This window comes from Henckelia pumila, chromosome 3, assembly GCF_033568475.1.
Source record: "Henckelia pumila isolate YLH828 chromosome 3, ASM3356847v2, whole genome shotgun sequence".
NCBI lineage: Eukaryota > Viridiplantae > Streptophyta > Magnoliopsida > Lamiales > Gesneriaceae > Henckelia > Henckelia pumila.
The window spans coordinates 179,347,335-179,360,472 of record NC_133122.1 but is presented as its reverse complement, the minus strand read 5'-3'; the positions used below and the strand labels follow the sequence as shown (position 1 = coordinate 179,360,472).

Here is a 13,138-nt window from a genome sequence, read left to right as displayed (position 1 = left end):
ACAAATTAACAGGTTCGTCAACTCTTTCATGATGAACATTTCAAATAATATGTGATATTTCATCCCCTCTAAAATCGTAGATCGGAGAAACATTATTACTCACTCGTTCGTGTGGGTGTTTTATATGATGGAATTCAAGATTTAAATTAGGACATCAAATTACATAGTTACACAAAAATTTTTATGAGACGATCTCACGGGTCAATTTTCGTGAGACGGGTCTTTTATTTAGGTCACCCATGAAAAAATATTTTTTTATTAGAGGTCTCAAAACGGACTAGCGGAATGGACCGATCTACAACCCGTCGCAACCCACCATTAGACGGGACAACCCACCTTTTAAGCGGGTGGAAAAATATTAACTCAACCCCCTATTTTAGGTGGCGCGAAGGACCAACCCAGCGGGCCTTCATGTAATTTGACGGATTTTGGTCGGCCAATCCGCAACCGACCTCCAACCCATCATTAGACGAAGCGAAACGGGTCAGCCCATCTTTTAGGCTGGTTGAAAAAATGTCAACTCAAACCACCTATTTTGTATGGCAGGGCGGGCCAACCCGAAGGCCTAGCCCATTTTGACACCTCTATTTTTTATGCCGAAAGTATTATGTTTTAATATAAATATGATTTTGATTGTCCCGTCTCATGAATAAAGACTGATGAGTCTCACAAGAGACCTACTAATTAGTTGTGGTACTGATTTATTATCTTTTGCGGAGGAAGAATAGACAAATTGTTTTGCAATAATTCCTTAATTTTTCAGGTCTATCAGTTCTTACTAAAAATTCTGAGTAAATAACAAACTAACGCTAGATTATTAACACAAAAGTATCAAATTTCATTAATACTAGCTATCTACGTATATAATTTGTATGAACATAATATTTATACACAAAATTTCTATGAGACGATCTCACGAACTAATTTTGTAAGACAAATTTTTTTATTCAATTCGATCAGTAAAAAATATTATTTTTTATGTCAAACATATTATTTTTATTGTAGATATATGTCTGATTGATCTGTATTATAAATATATATTTGTGAGAACGTTTCATATTAAATATACTCTTATTTATATGTATATAATAAAAATTATTATAATTTTTACTCACATATTGTTTAATATATTTTTTTAGAATACAAATACAATATTGATTTAGATTATAGAAATATGAAGCAACTGTCCGTACTACAAATGAGATTTGATCGTAGACTCGAGACGTGTTTTTTTTTTAGCAGAAGAATTACAAATAAAACTTTTAAATCTACCTAAATAAATTAAAAAAATAACCCGCATAAAAATTACAGTGAAAACTTCTAAATCTATCTAACTAAAGAAATAGAAAAAAAAAACCCACAACCAACGATAATCAAAACTAAGACCAATTCGTCTCAGGGTCTGAACTTTAGCCACTGGGTTATAGCCTCATCGGTTGTATAATGTATTTTGAATGAACAAATAACATAAATTTATAAATATTTGTATTATTTCAATAGTTAAATAATAAAAGAGATGAATGTAATCTAGAAAGAAACCATTTTTATGATTTGGACTCGAACCTAACTCCAATCCAAAAAGTTAACACAAGGATGGAGGCTTGTCCAAATTTATATATACAACTCACATGATTTTTATCCAATCGATATGGGACTATTACCATACCAACATCCTCACATCCAGGAACGAACATCTGAAGTGTAGAGATATTAACGGATGAACCAAAAACTATGGGTAGTCCAACACATGATGGTGAATCTGACTCTGATACCATGTAAAAGATGATGAAATTTAATCTAACTCAGCCCTAAAAGCTAAATCAAGAAGGAATTATCCAAGTCCATATATGTAACTTACAAAAAATTTACCCAACTGATGTAGACAATTACACAGTAGTACACATCCCTCACGCACATGAATGAACATATGCAGCGTGAGGTCTACAAGACTATGGGTCACCAAACTACGAGAAGAACATGTGGCGAAACTATAAGATACCCAATTATAGACAGTCCAACACATGATGATGAAACCTAATTCTACCGACTAAAACACGATAGAAGTTAAAAGGATATCGATGAATTTTTTTAAACAATTTAACCGACATGTCACTAACAGATTAATAATAGATTCTCGTGTAAGAATTAGAATTAGAATTTTATTTTATCGTACAAATGTATTTAAATTACTTTAAAAAAATAAATTTATTGAATTGCATTAATATTAATGTTTTTTTGGTGAATAAAACTGGATTGAAGTTTGGAGAAAATAATATTAAAACAACTATGAATTAACATGACTTAGGGAGTGTTTGGTAGAGCTTCTACAAAGTGCTTTTTAGCTTCTAACTACATAGAAGCGCTTTTGAGTGTTTGTGAATATTAAATTCTACTTTAGCTTCTACAACTTTTACCCAAAAGCAAAAAGCTAAAATTTGATGTTTTTTTTTGCTTCTGCTTTTTTGTTTAAGACATAAAATTATAAATTAACACTTATACCCTTAATAAACTTATTATATTACATATGCTTTTATCATTTTTTTAAAAATATTTTTTTTAATTTGAATTATTATTACAAGCATTTTTTTAAAAAAATATTTTTTAATTTTACATTATTATTAGAAGAATTTTTTTAAAAAAATATTTTTAAAAATTTTTACATTATTATTACAAGCATTTATTTAAATATATATATATATATATATATATATATTGAATTTTCATAAATTTTTGTACATATCTTGTATATTTATACAAATTTTTTCATTTTTCATTTTTTATATTTTTATTTTTATTAATCTTATATATTTTTCAAGTATTCATGTTATAAAAATAAAATATATTCGATACAAAATTCATAATGTAATAATAATAATATATAAACTCATTTTTTATAGTGTGAATATCAAAAATTAAATAATTAAATAAATGTATGGTTGTCATTTAGTTAAAAAATTAATCTTGGAAGTAATTATTCTCCAAACACTAAACTTTAGCTTGTATTAGCTTTCAACTTCTATTTCCAAGCACTCTCAACTTTAGCTTCTCGCCAACTTCAAAATAATATCTACTAGAATCACTTTTAAATAAGTAGAAGCTCTCCAAAACACTCCCTTATTAGTATTGAAAAGGGAACTGCTTCTTATGGGGACGGGACTTATTGATCAAAGGATTACGTTGAAGAATAAATACAAGTTCTAAGGTGTTTGTTTTAAGGGATCCTTGGCTTCTTCGACCCAAGCGTTTAAGCCAATCATGATGCCAAATCATTTTCATGCTAATATGAAGGTGTGCGAGTTGCTAACACCATCCGGGGATTGGAATTGGCCTATTGTAAACAATCCTTGTGGGATGTGGATAGAGATGAACTAGCTCATATTTCTATAGGATTTGGAGAGGGGAATGATACACTTGTGTGACACTATAATCCAAAAAGAGAATACACGGTCAAGTTTGGGTATTTTTTTATCTAATGACATTGATGAATCTGATAGCAATGGGCTTTCTTGTGGGTTTAGTCCTGGGCTTCGGAAGTTATGGAAGTTAAACCTCCCTAGTAAGATCAAGATTAGAGATGATAACAGGTCAGATGGTAATAGACCCGACCCCGCATCGAACCCGGCGGGGCGGGTCTAGACCCGGCCAAGCGCGTCCATATGCGGGTCCTGTTTTGGCCAGACCCGTCCCGCCAAAAATATATATATTAATATATAAATATAAAATATATATGTATATATATATATATTAATAACATATAATTATATTTTTATATTAAATAATCAATACTTTATTCATAATTTGAGTTTATAATATTTTTGGGTTGAAATGATTTTAATATATCATGATATTTTTAATATGAAAATATATTATTATAAAATTTCTTTACTTTTTAATTATTAATTAAATAAAAAATGATATATTTTAATTTGTGAGAATATTTTTTGTCCTAAATATTGTTAATATAAATTTGAAAAATAAATTTAATGATTTTTTTGTTAATTTTTTAAATTATTTAAAATTTTTATTTAATAAAATTTAAATTATATAAGATTTGACGGATCCAACGGGTCTAACCCGGATTTGACCCGTCGGATTCACGGGATGGGGCGGGTCCAAGGGGAGGTGGGGCGGGTCTCGAGTTTGCCCAAACCCGCCCCACTGCCATTCCTAATCAAGATACATCTCTGGTGTGTATTATTCAATGCACTTCCAGTTCGCACCAATCTAGCTGTTCGAGGATTGAAAGTCCATCATCTATGTCCGAGGTGTAATGCTTATCCTGAGGACATCACACATACATTTTGGTACTGTTCATATGTCCGAAAAATATGGAAGAAATCAGACTTATGACCTATTCTTCGAGGATTTAATGTTGGTTCAGTTTTCGATTTATTCTGTTTTATCACTGCACAGGGGTTTAGACTTTAGTGATGGTATAGCTCAATATGGCAGTGTTGTGTTGGAGTATATGGATGGATAGAAACCAGCTGGTCTTTAAGGGCAAGGCACAACTGCTTGATACAGTATTGGCTCGGGCTTTCGGGGTAAGGTCTCTCACCCCATTCCTGTCTATTACTCGTAGTTCTAATGTTGTCCACCCTTTGCCAGCTTCCACCTGGCAACCTCCTTCGGTTGGCACACTTAAAGTTAATGTGGATGCAGCGATGAATGAGATGCAGAACTACTTTAGTGTGAGATTAGTGGGACGGGACAACAATGGTCTTGTTTGGTTTGCTGAAGGAAAATGCTTCCCATGTAGGTTCTCTCCTCATATCGCATAATTAATTGCAGTTAAAGAGAGAGTCTCAAGGGCAATACATATGGGGTGGAATGATTGGATGGTTGAATCGGATGCGCTTTCGATGATTCAAGTTTTAAAGACTCCCACACCTTTTTCTTTGGATGCTCCCATATATGAGGAGGTGCGCAGACTATGTTCCAACAATCATGTTAAAGTTATTAGATATAACCCAAGAAAGACTAACATGGCGGCACATGTTACAGCCAAACATTGTTTTCAATCTGAGATTAGTTCTTTGTGGATGGAGGTCATTCCTTGGTAAGCCTGTCGTACCAAATAACTTGTTGATCATCTAATGAAATGTGATTATCTTTAAAAAAAAAAAAAAAAAACCAAAATATATTTATACGTAATTCTTAAATTAACTTTAAATATAAAAATGAGATTAAAAAAAGTTAAATATAAAAATAAATAAAATAAAATAAAATTTGAATTGTCCCGATTTGACGTCATCAATCACCAGTCTTGCATCAGGAATAGTCTTCCCGTTCCGGTACGCCTCTACTCCTCTCCTGAATTAATTCAAGGATCTACGGCAACGGCAATCACAACACACCAAGCAAATCCTATCGGGACACGTGTCCATCATTCCACGTGTTTTATCTTCATTCGTTAGAGCCTTTACAAAAACCCCCGCTTCCAAAACCCCCTCCGTCCATATTAGCATCGCTCTCCGGTCTTTGTTCATGCCCTCCTGAGAACATCTAAATCGCTCTCCGACAATGGCGACCGCGAGTTATATTCGCGTGCTGCTCTTCCTATCGATCTTGTTTTTGAATTCGATTCGATCTGAATCGGCGGTGGCGAGCATAGATCTCGGTTCGGAATCGCTGAAAGTCGCCGTCGTCAATCTCAAACCCGGACAAACTCCGATCTCTATCGCTATCAATGAAATGTCGAAGCGAAAGACCCCAAATCTCCTATCTTTCCACGCGGATACGAGGTTAATCGGTGAGGAATCGCTTAACCTTCAAGCTCGTTACCCCAACAAAGTGTTTTCTCATCTACCCTCACTACTCGCCAAGCCGTATAGTTTTACTCGGGATTTTCTGCGATCACTCTATTTGAGTTACGAGATTAAGCCGGATGAAACTAGGGATGTGGCGGTTTTTCAGACAGATGGCGCTGGGGAATTTGGGAATTTCACGGCGGAGGAGATGGTGGCGATGATTTTGAAGTATGCGGTGGGATTGGCGGAGACGCAAGCGAGGACGACCATCAAGGACGTGGTGATCACTGTGCCCCCGTTCATGGGGGTGGCGGAGAGAACGAGTCTGGTGACAGCGGCTGACTTGGCTGGGATCAATGTGCTAGCTTTGGTGAACGAGCATTCGGGTGCTGCATTGCAGTACGGGATTGATAAGGACTTTTCTAATGGGTCGAGGCAAGTGCTGTTTTACGACATGGGCGCCAGCAGTACTTATGCTGCGTTGGTGGAATTCTCCGCGTACAATGCTAAGGAACACGGCAAGACTGTATCCGTTAATCAATTTCAGGTGACTTTTTTGGTCATGCAGACTTTAATTATTGCTGTTTCTGGTTCCTGACAGTTTGTTGCTGGTTGAGAGATGGCTATTTCATTGTTTTAACTTCTTGTAATTGCCTTTGTGTAGCACGACATATTTTGAATTTTTTCTATGGCATTGATCTTAAAAAATAATGCTAAACCCTTGGTAGTTGGTACTCATACCTTATGTGATGATAGCACACCTTATGACCTTTTGTGAAGATAAATTGCGTAGCCCTTAGAGATATTTTTGCCTGTCTGGAAAATGTAGAGTTAATGGGAAATATTACCACTAGGACTCCTTATTTGACTCATGAATATGGATATGTATGCGGTATGTCACAGAGCATTCTGGCATATTTGTTGTCCTCAGTTTATACAGACAGACAGAACAATGTTTTCATGCATCAAGCTAATTTCAAGAACTTTGTGTATGCTAGTGCTACCTTGAATAGCATGACATTGTGGACCTTATTCTAGGTGAAGGATGTCAAATGGGACGAAAAACTTGGTGGTCAGCACATGGAACTGAGGTTGGTGGAGTATTTGGCAGATGAATTCAACAAACAGCTTGGAAATGGAGTTGACGTTAGAAACTCTCCTAAGGCAATGGCCAAATTGAAGAAACAAGTTAAGCGCACAAAAGAAATTTTAAGTGCCAATCTGATGGCTCCAGTTTCTGTAGAATCCCTTTACGATGATCGGGACTTTAGGTCAGTCTCAAGCTTGAAAGATTTTTCTATACTTCTGCTTGTTTATCTAGTTTAGGCAGGCAATTCATCTTACGTTTTCAAAGTACTTCCATGAAAATCAACAGACAGCTGGAGATACCAACTTTGAGTTCATGGATTAACAAACTTGTGTGGGAACCTGAGTTGTATGTTGTGAACAGGAATATCACACGCCCACAATTTTTTGAGCTAGAGATTCCAGTTGACTCTTGTCCAATGACTGAACTCTTGCTATTTACCTTGACAAGCCTCTCTGTTATGTATTGTTCTTTAGGAGCACAATAACTCGTGAGAAGTTTGAAGAGCTTTGTGAAGATATTTGGGAAAAAGCCCTTGTCCCTGTTAAAAAAGTTCTCGACAACTCAGGACTGAAGGCAGATGATCTTTATGCGGTGGAGTTGATTGGAGGTGCCACTCGAGTGCCAAAGTTGCAGGTCTTTCTCTGATCCAACTAATAGAGCTCTATTATTTGATGAAAGAGCTAATGCAAATACGATTTTTTTTAGAGACTAATGAAAAAGTTCTTCATATCTAGAATTTGTTAGTTTTGCATTTAGGTATCAGAAATTGGAACGATGCTTTGTCTTTATACCCTTCAGGTTTAACCATCTAAGTCGAACAAATATATACCAAGTCATGCTTTTGTCGCTAATTGACTTGTGTGTCTGGCCAAAGATGCCGCCATGCTCTTTAAAGTAGTGGAAGGAAAATATGGCCAGCCATTTACAGCATTTTTCGTATCCGTGCGTACTTGATGATTTTGAACAAACCAAACAAAACCTTTTTCTTCTGCAGGCTAAACTTCAGGAATTTCTTGGTAGGAAAGAGTTGAGCAAGCATCTGGACGCTGATGAAGCTATTGTTTTGGGTGCCTCACTGCATGCTGCAAATTTAAGTGATGGAATCAAGTTAAACCGAAAGCTAGGAATGATCGATGGTTCTCTTTATGGATTTGTGCTTGAGTTGGATGGTGATGGTCTTTTGAAAGATGAAAATACCCGGCAGCTGATCGTTCCAAGAATGAAGAAGTTACCTAGCAAAGTAAGATTTTTTTGGACAGCACAGTGGTGTATTTGTTCCATGGTACTAAGTTGATATGATTTACTCTTATCACAGATGTTCAGGTCTGTTGTTCACAACAAAGATTTTGAAGTTTCACTTGCATATGAAAGTGAAGATATGTTGCCACCTGGCACACCCTCTCTTACATTTGCTCAATATGGTGTCCTAGGTCTCACAGATGTCAGTGACAAGTAAGAACTTTGTGCTTAGAAACTCGATTACATCTGACCATGGATTCTCGATATGAATGAATAGTTATAATGCCTGCTTTGTCTCCAGGTATTCAACACGGAACCTTTCCTCCCCAATTAAAGCCAGTTTACACTTCTCTCTCAGTAGAAGTGGTATATTTACCTTGGATCGAGCAGATGCCGTAATTGAAATAACTGAATGGGTAGAAGTTCCTCGAAAGAATCTCACATCGGACAACTCAACATCTGCTACTGTCAATATTACAGATGCTGCTTCTAAGAATGTTTCGGAGGAGAGCAGTGCCGAGTTGGAAATGAATAATGGCGTCAGTAACAATTCAGATTCCAGTGTTGACAATTCTAACACGTTGGATCTAGGCACTGAAAAGAAGCTGAAGAAGCGGACTTTTCGTGTTGCTCTTAAGGTATTAAGTTATGCTAGTGCTGCAGTTTTCTTATAATAACCTTTTAAACAATTTTTATTTAATATGTATTACAGTAATTTTACTTTCTAGAATTCTGCTTGTTTGTTTCTTGTAGGTTATTGAGAAGACAAAAGGGGCTGTAATGCCTCTCTCAAAAGAATCTTTTGCTCTGGCTAAGCACAAGTTAGAAGCTTTGGACAAGAAGGATGCTGAAAGGAAAAGAACTGCTGAATTGAAAAACAACTTGGAAGGATATATTTATTCTACTAAAGACAAGGTGATAACATTAATCTGTTGGATTGTTCATGCCAATCGATTTTGTCTTATTATTTATAATATTTTAGCGTATTAATGGATGTTATTCGAGTACCTGATAGACTTGTGTTCTTTCAACCATTGATATAGCTTGAATCTGAGGAGTTTGTGAAAATATCTTCAGACGAAGAACGACAGTCCTTCTTTGAGAAACTAGCTGAGGTTTGATGCCACTCTCTCTGTCTCTATCTAGTATCTCCCCGTACTTGCTTTCTCGTATATTTTGACTCATATATTTGAGTTAAGTACTGTTTAAAATATTGGTTTAACCGACCTACAAATTCCAGGTGGAAGATTGGTTGTATATGGATGGAGAAGATGCTTCTGCAAATGAATTTAAGGAACGCCTGGACATGTTGAAAGCTATTGGCGACCCCATATTCTTTAGGTCTGCCACTGTGGTTTGTTTAAACAGATTAGCAAAAAACATATGCGTTACTATTGTAGCTGTTACATATAGTTATGTGATGCAGGTATAATGAGCTTACAGCACGACCTGCTGCCTCAGAACATGCACTGAAGTATCTTACTGAGCTGCAACAGGTGTAATACAGTAATACATTTGTTGCTTTGATGTTTCTCAAGTAAATGACTCTTTCTGATATAGCTGAACGCTGCTAATTGGCAAACACAAATATTTTTTTCCTATTAGTGATGGAAATAATGTGGAATTGTTTTTAGTTGGGTTTACTAGTAAGTGAAAATTGGAGAACAAATGAAATGCAGTAAAGTTTTTCATCGACTCCTCCTTTTCCACTAATGCATAAAATCTGAAAGAAACTGGACTTGCATGAAGGTCAAAAACTGAATTTCATAGCTTCCCGATGTTATTGATATTTTGAATTATGAATTCCTGACAGACAGCATTTTGGAAATATGCTTGGGCATACAGTATTGGGTCAGTCTCTTACGTTTTTCTGTCAATGCATATTTTAGGTTGTGAAGGGATGGGAAAAAGACAAATCCTGGCTGCCAAGAGAGAGAATAGATGAGGTGCTCATGACTTTATTATAATAAACATTCATGTATATTACAAAGGACCCTGCAGAATGAGTACAAGTATGAACTTTGTTTAATACAAATAAGAATTTTGTTTTAATTCTGTCTTTCAGGTTATACGAGAAGCTGAAAAGTTAAAGAATTGGTTAAATGACAAGGAGGCTGCTCAGAGGAAGTAGGTCACCTTTTGTCATTAGTTATTTTCTATTTTACGTTGGTTTCTCCACCTTGCCTCAGGTTTTGAATGTTGTTGGTTTTTAATGTTTGTTGTCCTAAATATTTTTGGCATATCATTTTCTGTTTCTCATAACCTTTTTGGCAAAGTTTGGTTGTTTGTTAGCTTTTACATTTTTGGGCTAGTGTATGATTACTACTTTTTCCTTATTGCTTACAAGAGAAGTAATTTTCTGAATCTTTTGGGCTGATGGTTCTTCATAAAATCCCCAACCTGACCAATTGATTTTAGTGAAGCCGAGCCCCATAGGAACAAGAAGGTAGAAATTTTCCAGCTCACTGATGTAGTGATGAGAACTTATCGTATTGCTTTAGGAGATCGAAGTTGGGAATCACAATTGTTATTCATTTGCAAGTAGTTGGATGGAGGGTTTTTATGAGGTGTCATCCTAGATAGATGTCTTCTCTTAACTGTTCAACCTGTCTCTCTTACCATTGCTTTTTAATGAACTCTATTTGTTATTAAGTAAATCTTTAAAAATTAAATCTTCAAAGTTAAACATTAAACACAAAATGAACTACCCTATTTTTTAAGCATCAAATTTGTCATTTATTTTTTATATTAAAGAAGTTTTTACTGCAATAAATAACATGAAACCGATGGGTAGCTCTTATTTTACCAATATTGATTGGAAGAAAGAAATGAAGTAATTTACTAAGAATATGTGATGAAGGTAGGTTGGTCTACTAATGCTTTTTTTTTTGGGAATACTAATTTTATTGATGGAATAATTGGCAAATTTGTGGGGATGGAATGCTTGATTTTCTTATTCCTCTGGATCATAGTATTTGTTGAATCTTTTCATTATCAAGCCCTCACCGTCGTCTTCAACAGGACTTCTGTATTTGGAACACCCGCTTTCACATCCGACGAAGTATATTCGAAGGTTTTTGATCTACAGGACAAGGTATCTATTTCTATTTTGGGCCTTTTCTTTGCTTAACGTCTATAGATCATCCCTGGTTTTTTTCAGTCCCATAACTTGGACATTATTTCCTCGTTGCAAATGGGAGAGGTTCTTCTTCCAAGTCTTTGTTTATGTTAAATCATTAACACTGCACACCATTTTTGCAAGTTAATTTACCACTCATCCGTGTTAAAAAGACAGTTATCATAGTAAATATCGGGCTCACCACCGGAAAATTACTTGGTTGGCTAAGTGATTCTTTCATGTCTAATGTGACATAGTAAAGTACTTGTGAGATGTGATCATGGCAGTTGAGTTCCTTGCTAATGTTTATTCTCGTTTATGTTGATTTGTGTAGGTTGGAAGCGTCAACAGAATTCCCAAGCCAAAGCCAAAAGTTGAGAAACCTCCGAAGACAGAAACCCCAAGTTCTGCTGATAAAACAAATGCCACAGACACTACTACATCTGAAGAGACAACGGCTTCAAAGGGCCAAGCAACAGGAGATTCAGACACTGTCGGTGATGACAAAGTCGATGTGGCACATGATGACAAAGTCGATGTGGCACATGATGAGTTGTAACAACGATTTAGAGATGCAAAACATTGGAGCTAGTAGTTCTGCAATACGAGAGCAGACATAACCTGCCTCCAATATCGAACAGTAGCGTAGATAAGAACTGTTTAGAGATCACAGGATTGAACCCACTTTTGGTGACGGGATCTTGCTTCTGATCCATCAGATTATTAGACACATCACCCTGGGTTCAAACCATACTCTTTACAAGGCACCTTTTGCTTTTCTTATTTATGATCTTTTATACTTGTAACATTAAGATGCTTTTAGGATCATGGCCAGGCATATCATCTACGAGCTTTGTTTGGCCATGGAAAGAATTTTTGTCCGACATTCGAGGAATAGAAGATTGAATTCACAGACTAATATTTGGACTCTGTTATACCAGTTATGTGGACTAGTATTTTTGTCTGTAACAAGAAATTCATTTTTAACTTTGATGTCATATTATTCTCCACCATGCTTTATTGAGACTAGTAACTGTCACGCATTACATACAATCTAAAGAAACAAATATTTGCACACTGGCAACTGCAAAATTTGTAATATCTGTACAGAAAGGAAAGAGACTAAAAAACCGAGAAGCATAATGATGATATCACATATCCGGGATGACGATACCCTGGGTGGATATCACATACCCGGGATGACGATACCTCGGATGGATTGGACCCGGAAAGATAGTGTAACTACGACATGTTAGAGAACCCGGGACTGGGGGGCAGTAACCTGAGATCTGCAAGAAAGGCTTAACCTGGTAGGTCTTAGCATCCGGACCGACACAGGAGATCGAAAGGGGCCTGGGAGCTAGAACCTCCCGGAGTAAGCCTTCGGAAATTAGGAAAGGAAAGGAACACCAGTGGGGCCCCGGCCTTTCTATTTTTAGGGCCAGGAAACGGCCACGTTTATTTGAAGTATGTCAGAGTCAAATCACAAATCCAATCATTACTAAACACGAGCCAAAGGAATGGACTCTGTCCGGAAATTATGGGGGTCTAAATCACACGTGATAACCATCTTATCACCCTAAAAGTTGTCAGTAAGGTCATACCCAGTGATCATTGAGGTCCCGGGTGGGCGAGTATAAAAGCCCATTCTGGGGGGCAAAGGGAGGAGGCACTGAAAAAAAACGGACAAGATATTCGTATATTTTGTATCTTCACTTACCTTTTTCGCTCGGGAATTTACCCATCCCCGGGTAGTCATTTTGTGATAATCACATCATTGGCGCCGTCTGTGGGAAACTTGAGTCTAAGGCATAGATATGACCATCGTCGATGATCCTGAAAGCTCTCGTCGAGCAGTGGCCGCAATCCAGGAGCAAGTGGACGCTATGGTGGACGCAGCTCTACAAAGGATCATGGCGGTACAACAAGGAGAAAAGGAGG

At 36.4% G+C, this 13,138-nt stretch overlaps 2 protein-coding genes across 2 annotated transcripts; both read left to right on the top strand.

The window, feature by feature from the left end:
• Positions 1-4,445: 4,445 nt before the first annotated feature.
• On the top strand, positions 4,446-5,063 carry LOC140890065 (uncharacterized). Its single transcript, XM_073297821.1, has 2 exons — positions 4,446-4,719; positions 4,792-5,063. The coding sequence occupies exons 1-2, from the start codon at positions 4,446-4,448 to the stop codon at positions 5,061-5,063; spliced, it is 546 nt and encodes a 181-aa protein (XP_073153922.1).
• A 199-nt stretch (positions 5,064-5,262) lies between these two features.
• Positions 5,263-12,195, top strand: LOC140890571 (heat shock 70 kDa protein 17). Its single transcript, XM_073298447.1, has 14 exons — positions 5,263-6,297; positions 6,789-7,021; positions 7,314-7,473; positions 7,835-8,080; positions 8,156-8,292; positions 8,381-8,717; positions 8,833-8,994; positions 9,123-9,194; positions 9,320-9,420; positions 9,506-9,575; positions 9,969-10,025; positions 10,145-10,206; positions 11,101-11,173; positions 11,532-12,195. Exons 1-14 carry the CDS (start codon positions 5,524-5,526, stop codon positions 11,754-11,756), a joined length of 2,709 nt encoding a protein of 902 aa, XP_073154548.1. The 5' UTR covers positions 5,263-5,523; the 3' UTR covers positions 11,757-12,195.
• The last annotated feature ends 943 nt before the right edge of the window (positions 12,196-13,138 follow it).

What these genes read in the sequence shown, in the direction of transcription:
- LOC140890065 (XM_073297821.1), top strand. Translation starts at nt 4,446, where the DNA reads ATGGCAGTGTTGTGTTGGAGTATATGGATGGATAGAAACCAGCTGGTC. An exon ending in AGTGGGACGGGACAACAATG is followed by an intron (nt 4,720 to 4,791) that starts GTCTTGTTTGGT and finishes AATTAATTGCAG; the next exon opens with TTAAAGAGAGAGTCTCAAGG.
- LOC140890571 (XM_073298447.1), top strand. Translation starts at nt 5,524, where the DNA reads ATGGCGACCGCGAGTTATATTCGCGTGCTGCTCTTCCTATCGATCTTG. An exon ending in TATCCGTTAATCAATTTCAG is followed by an intron (nt 6,298 to 6,788) that starts GTGACTTTTTTG and finishes ACCTTATTCTAG; the next exon opens with GTGAAGGATGTCAAATGGGA. An exon ending in TTTATTCTACTAAAGACAAG is followed by an intron (nt 8,995 to 9,122) that starts GTGATAACATTA and finishes CCATTGATATAG; the next exon opens with CTTGAATCTGAGGAGTTTGT.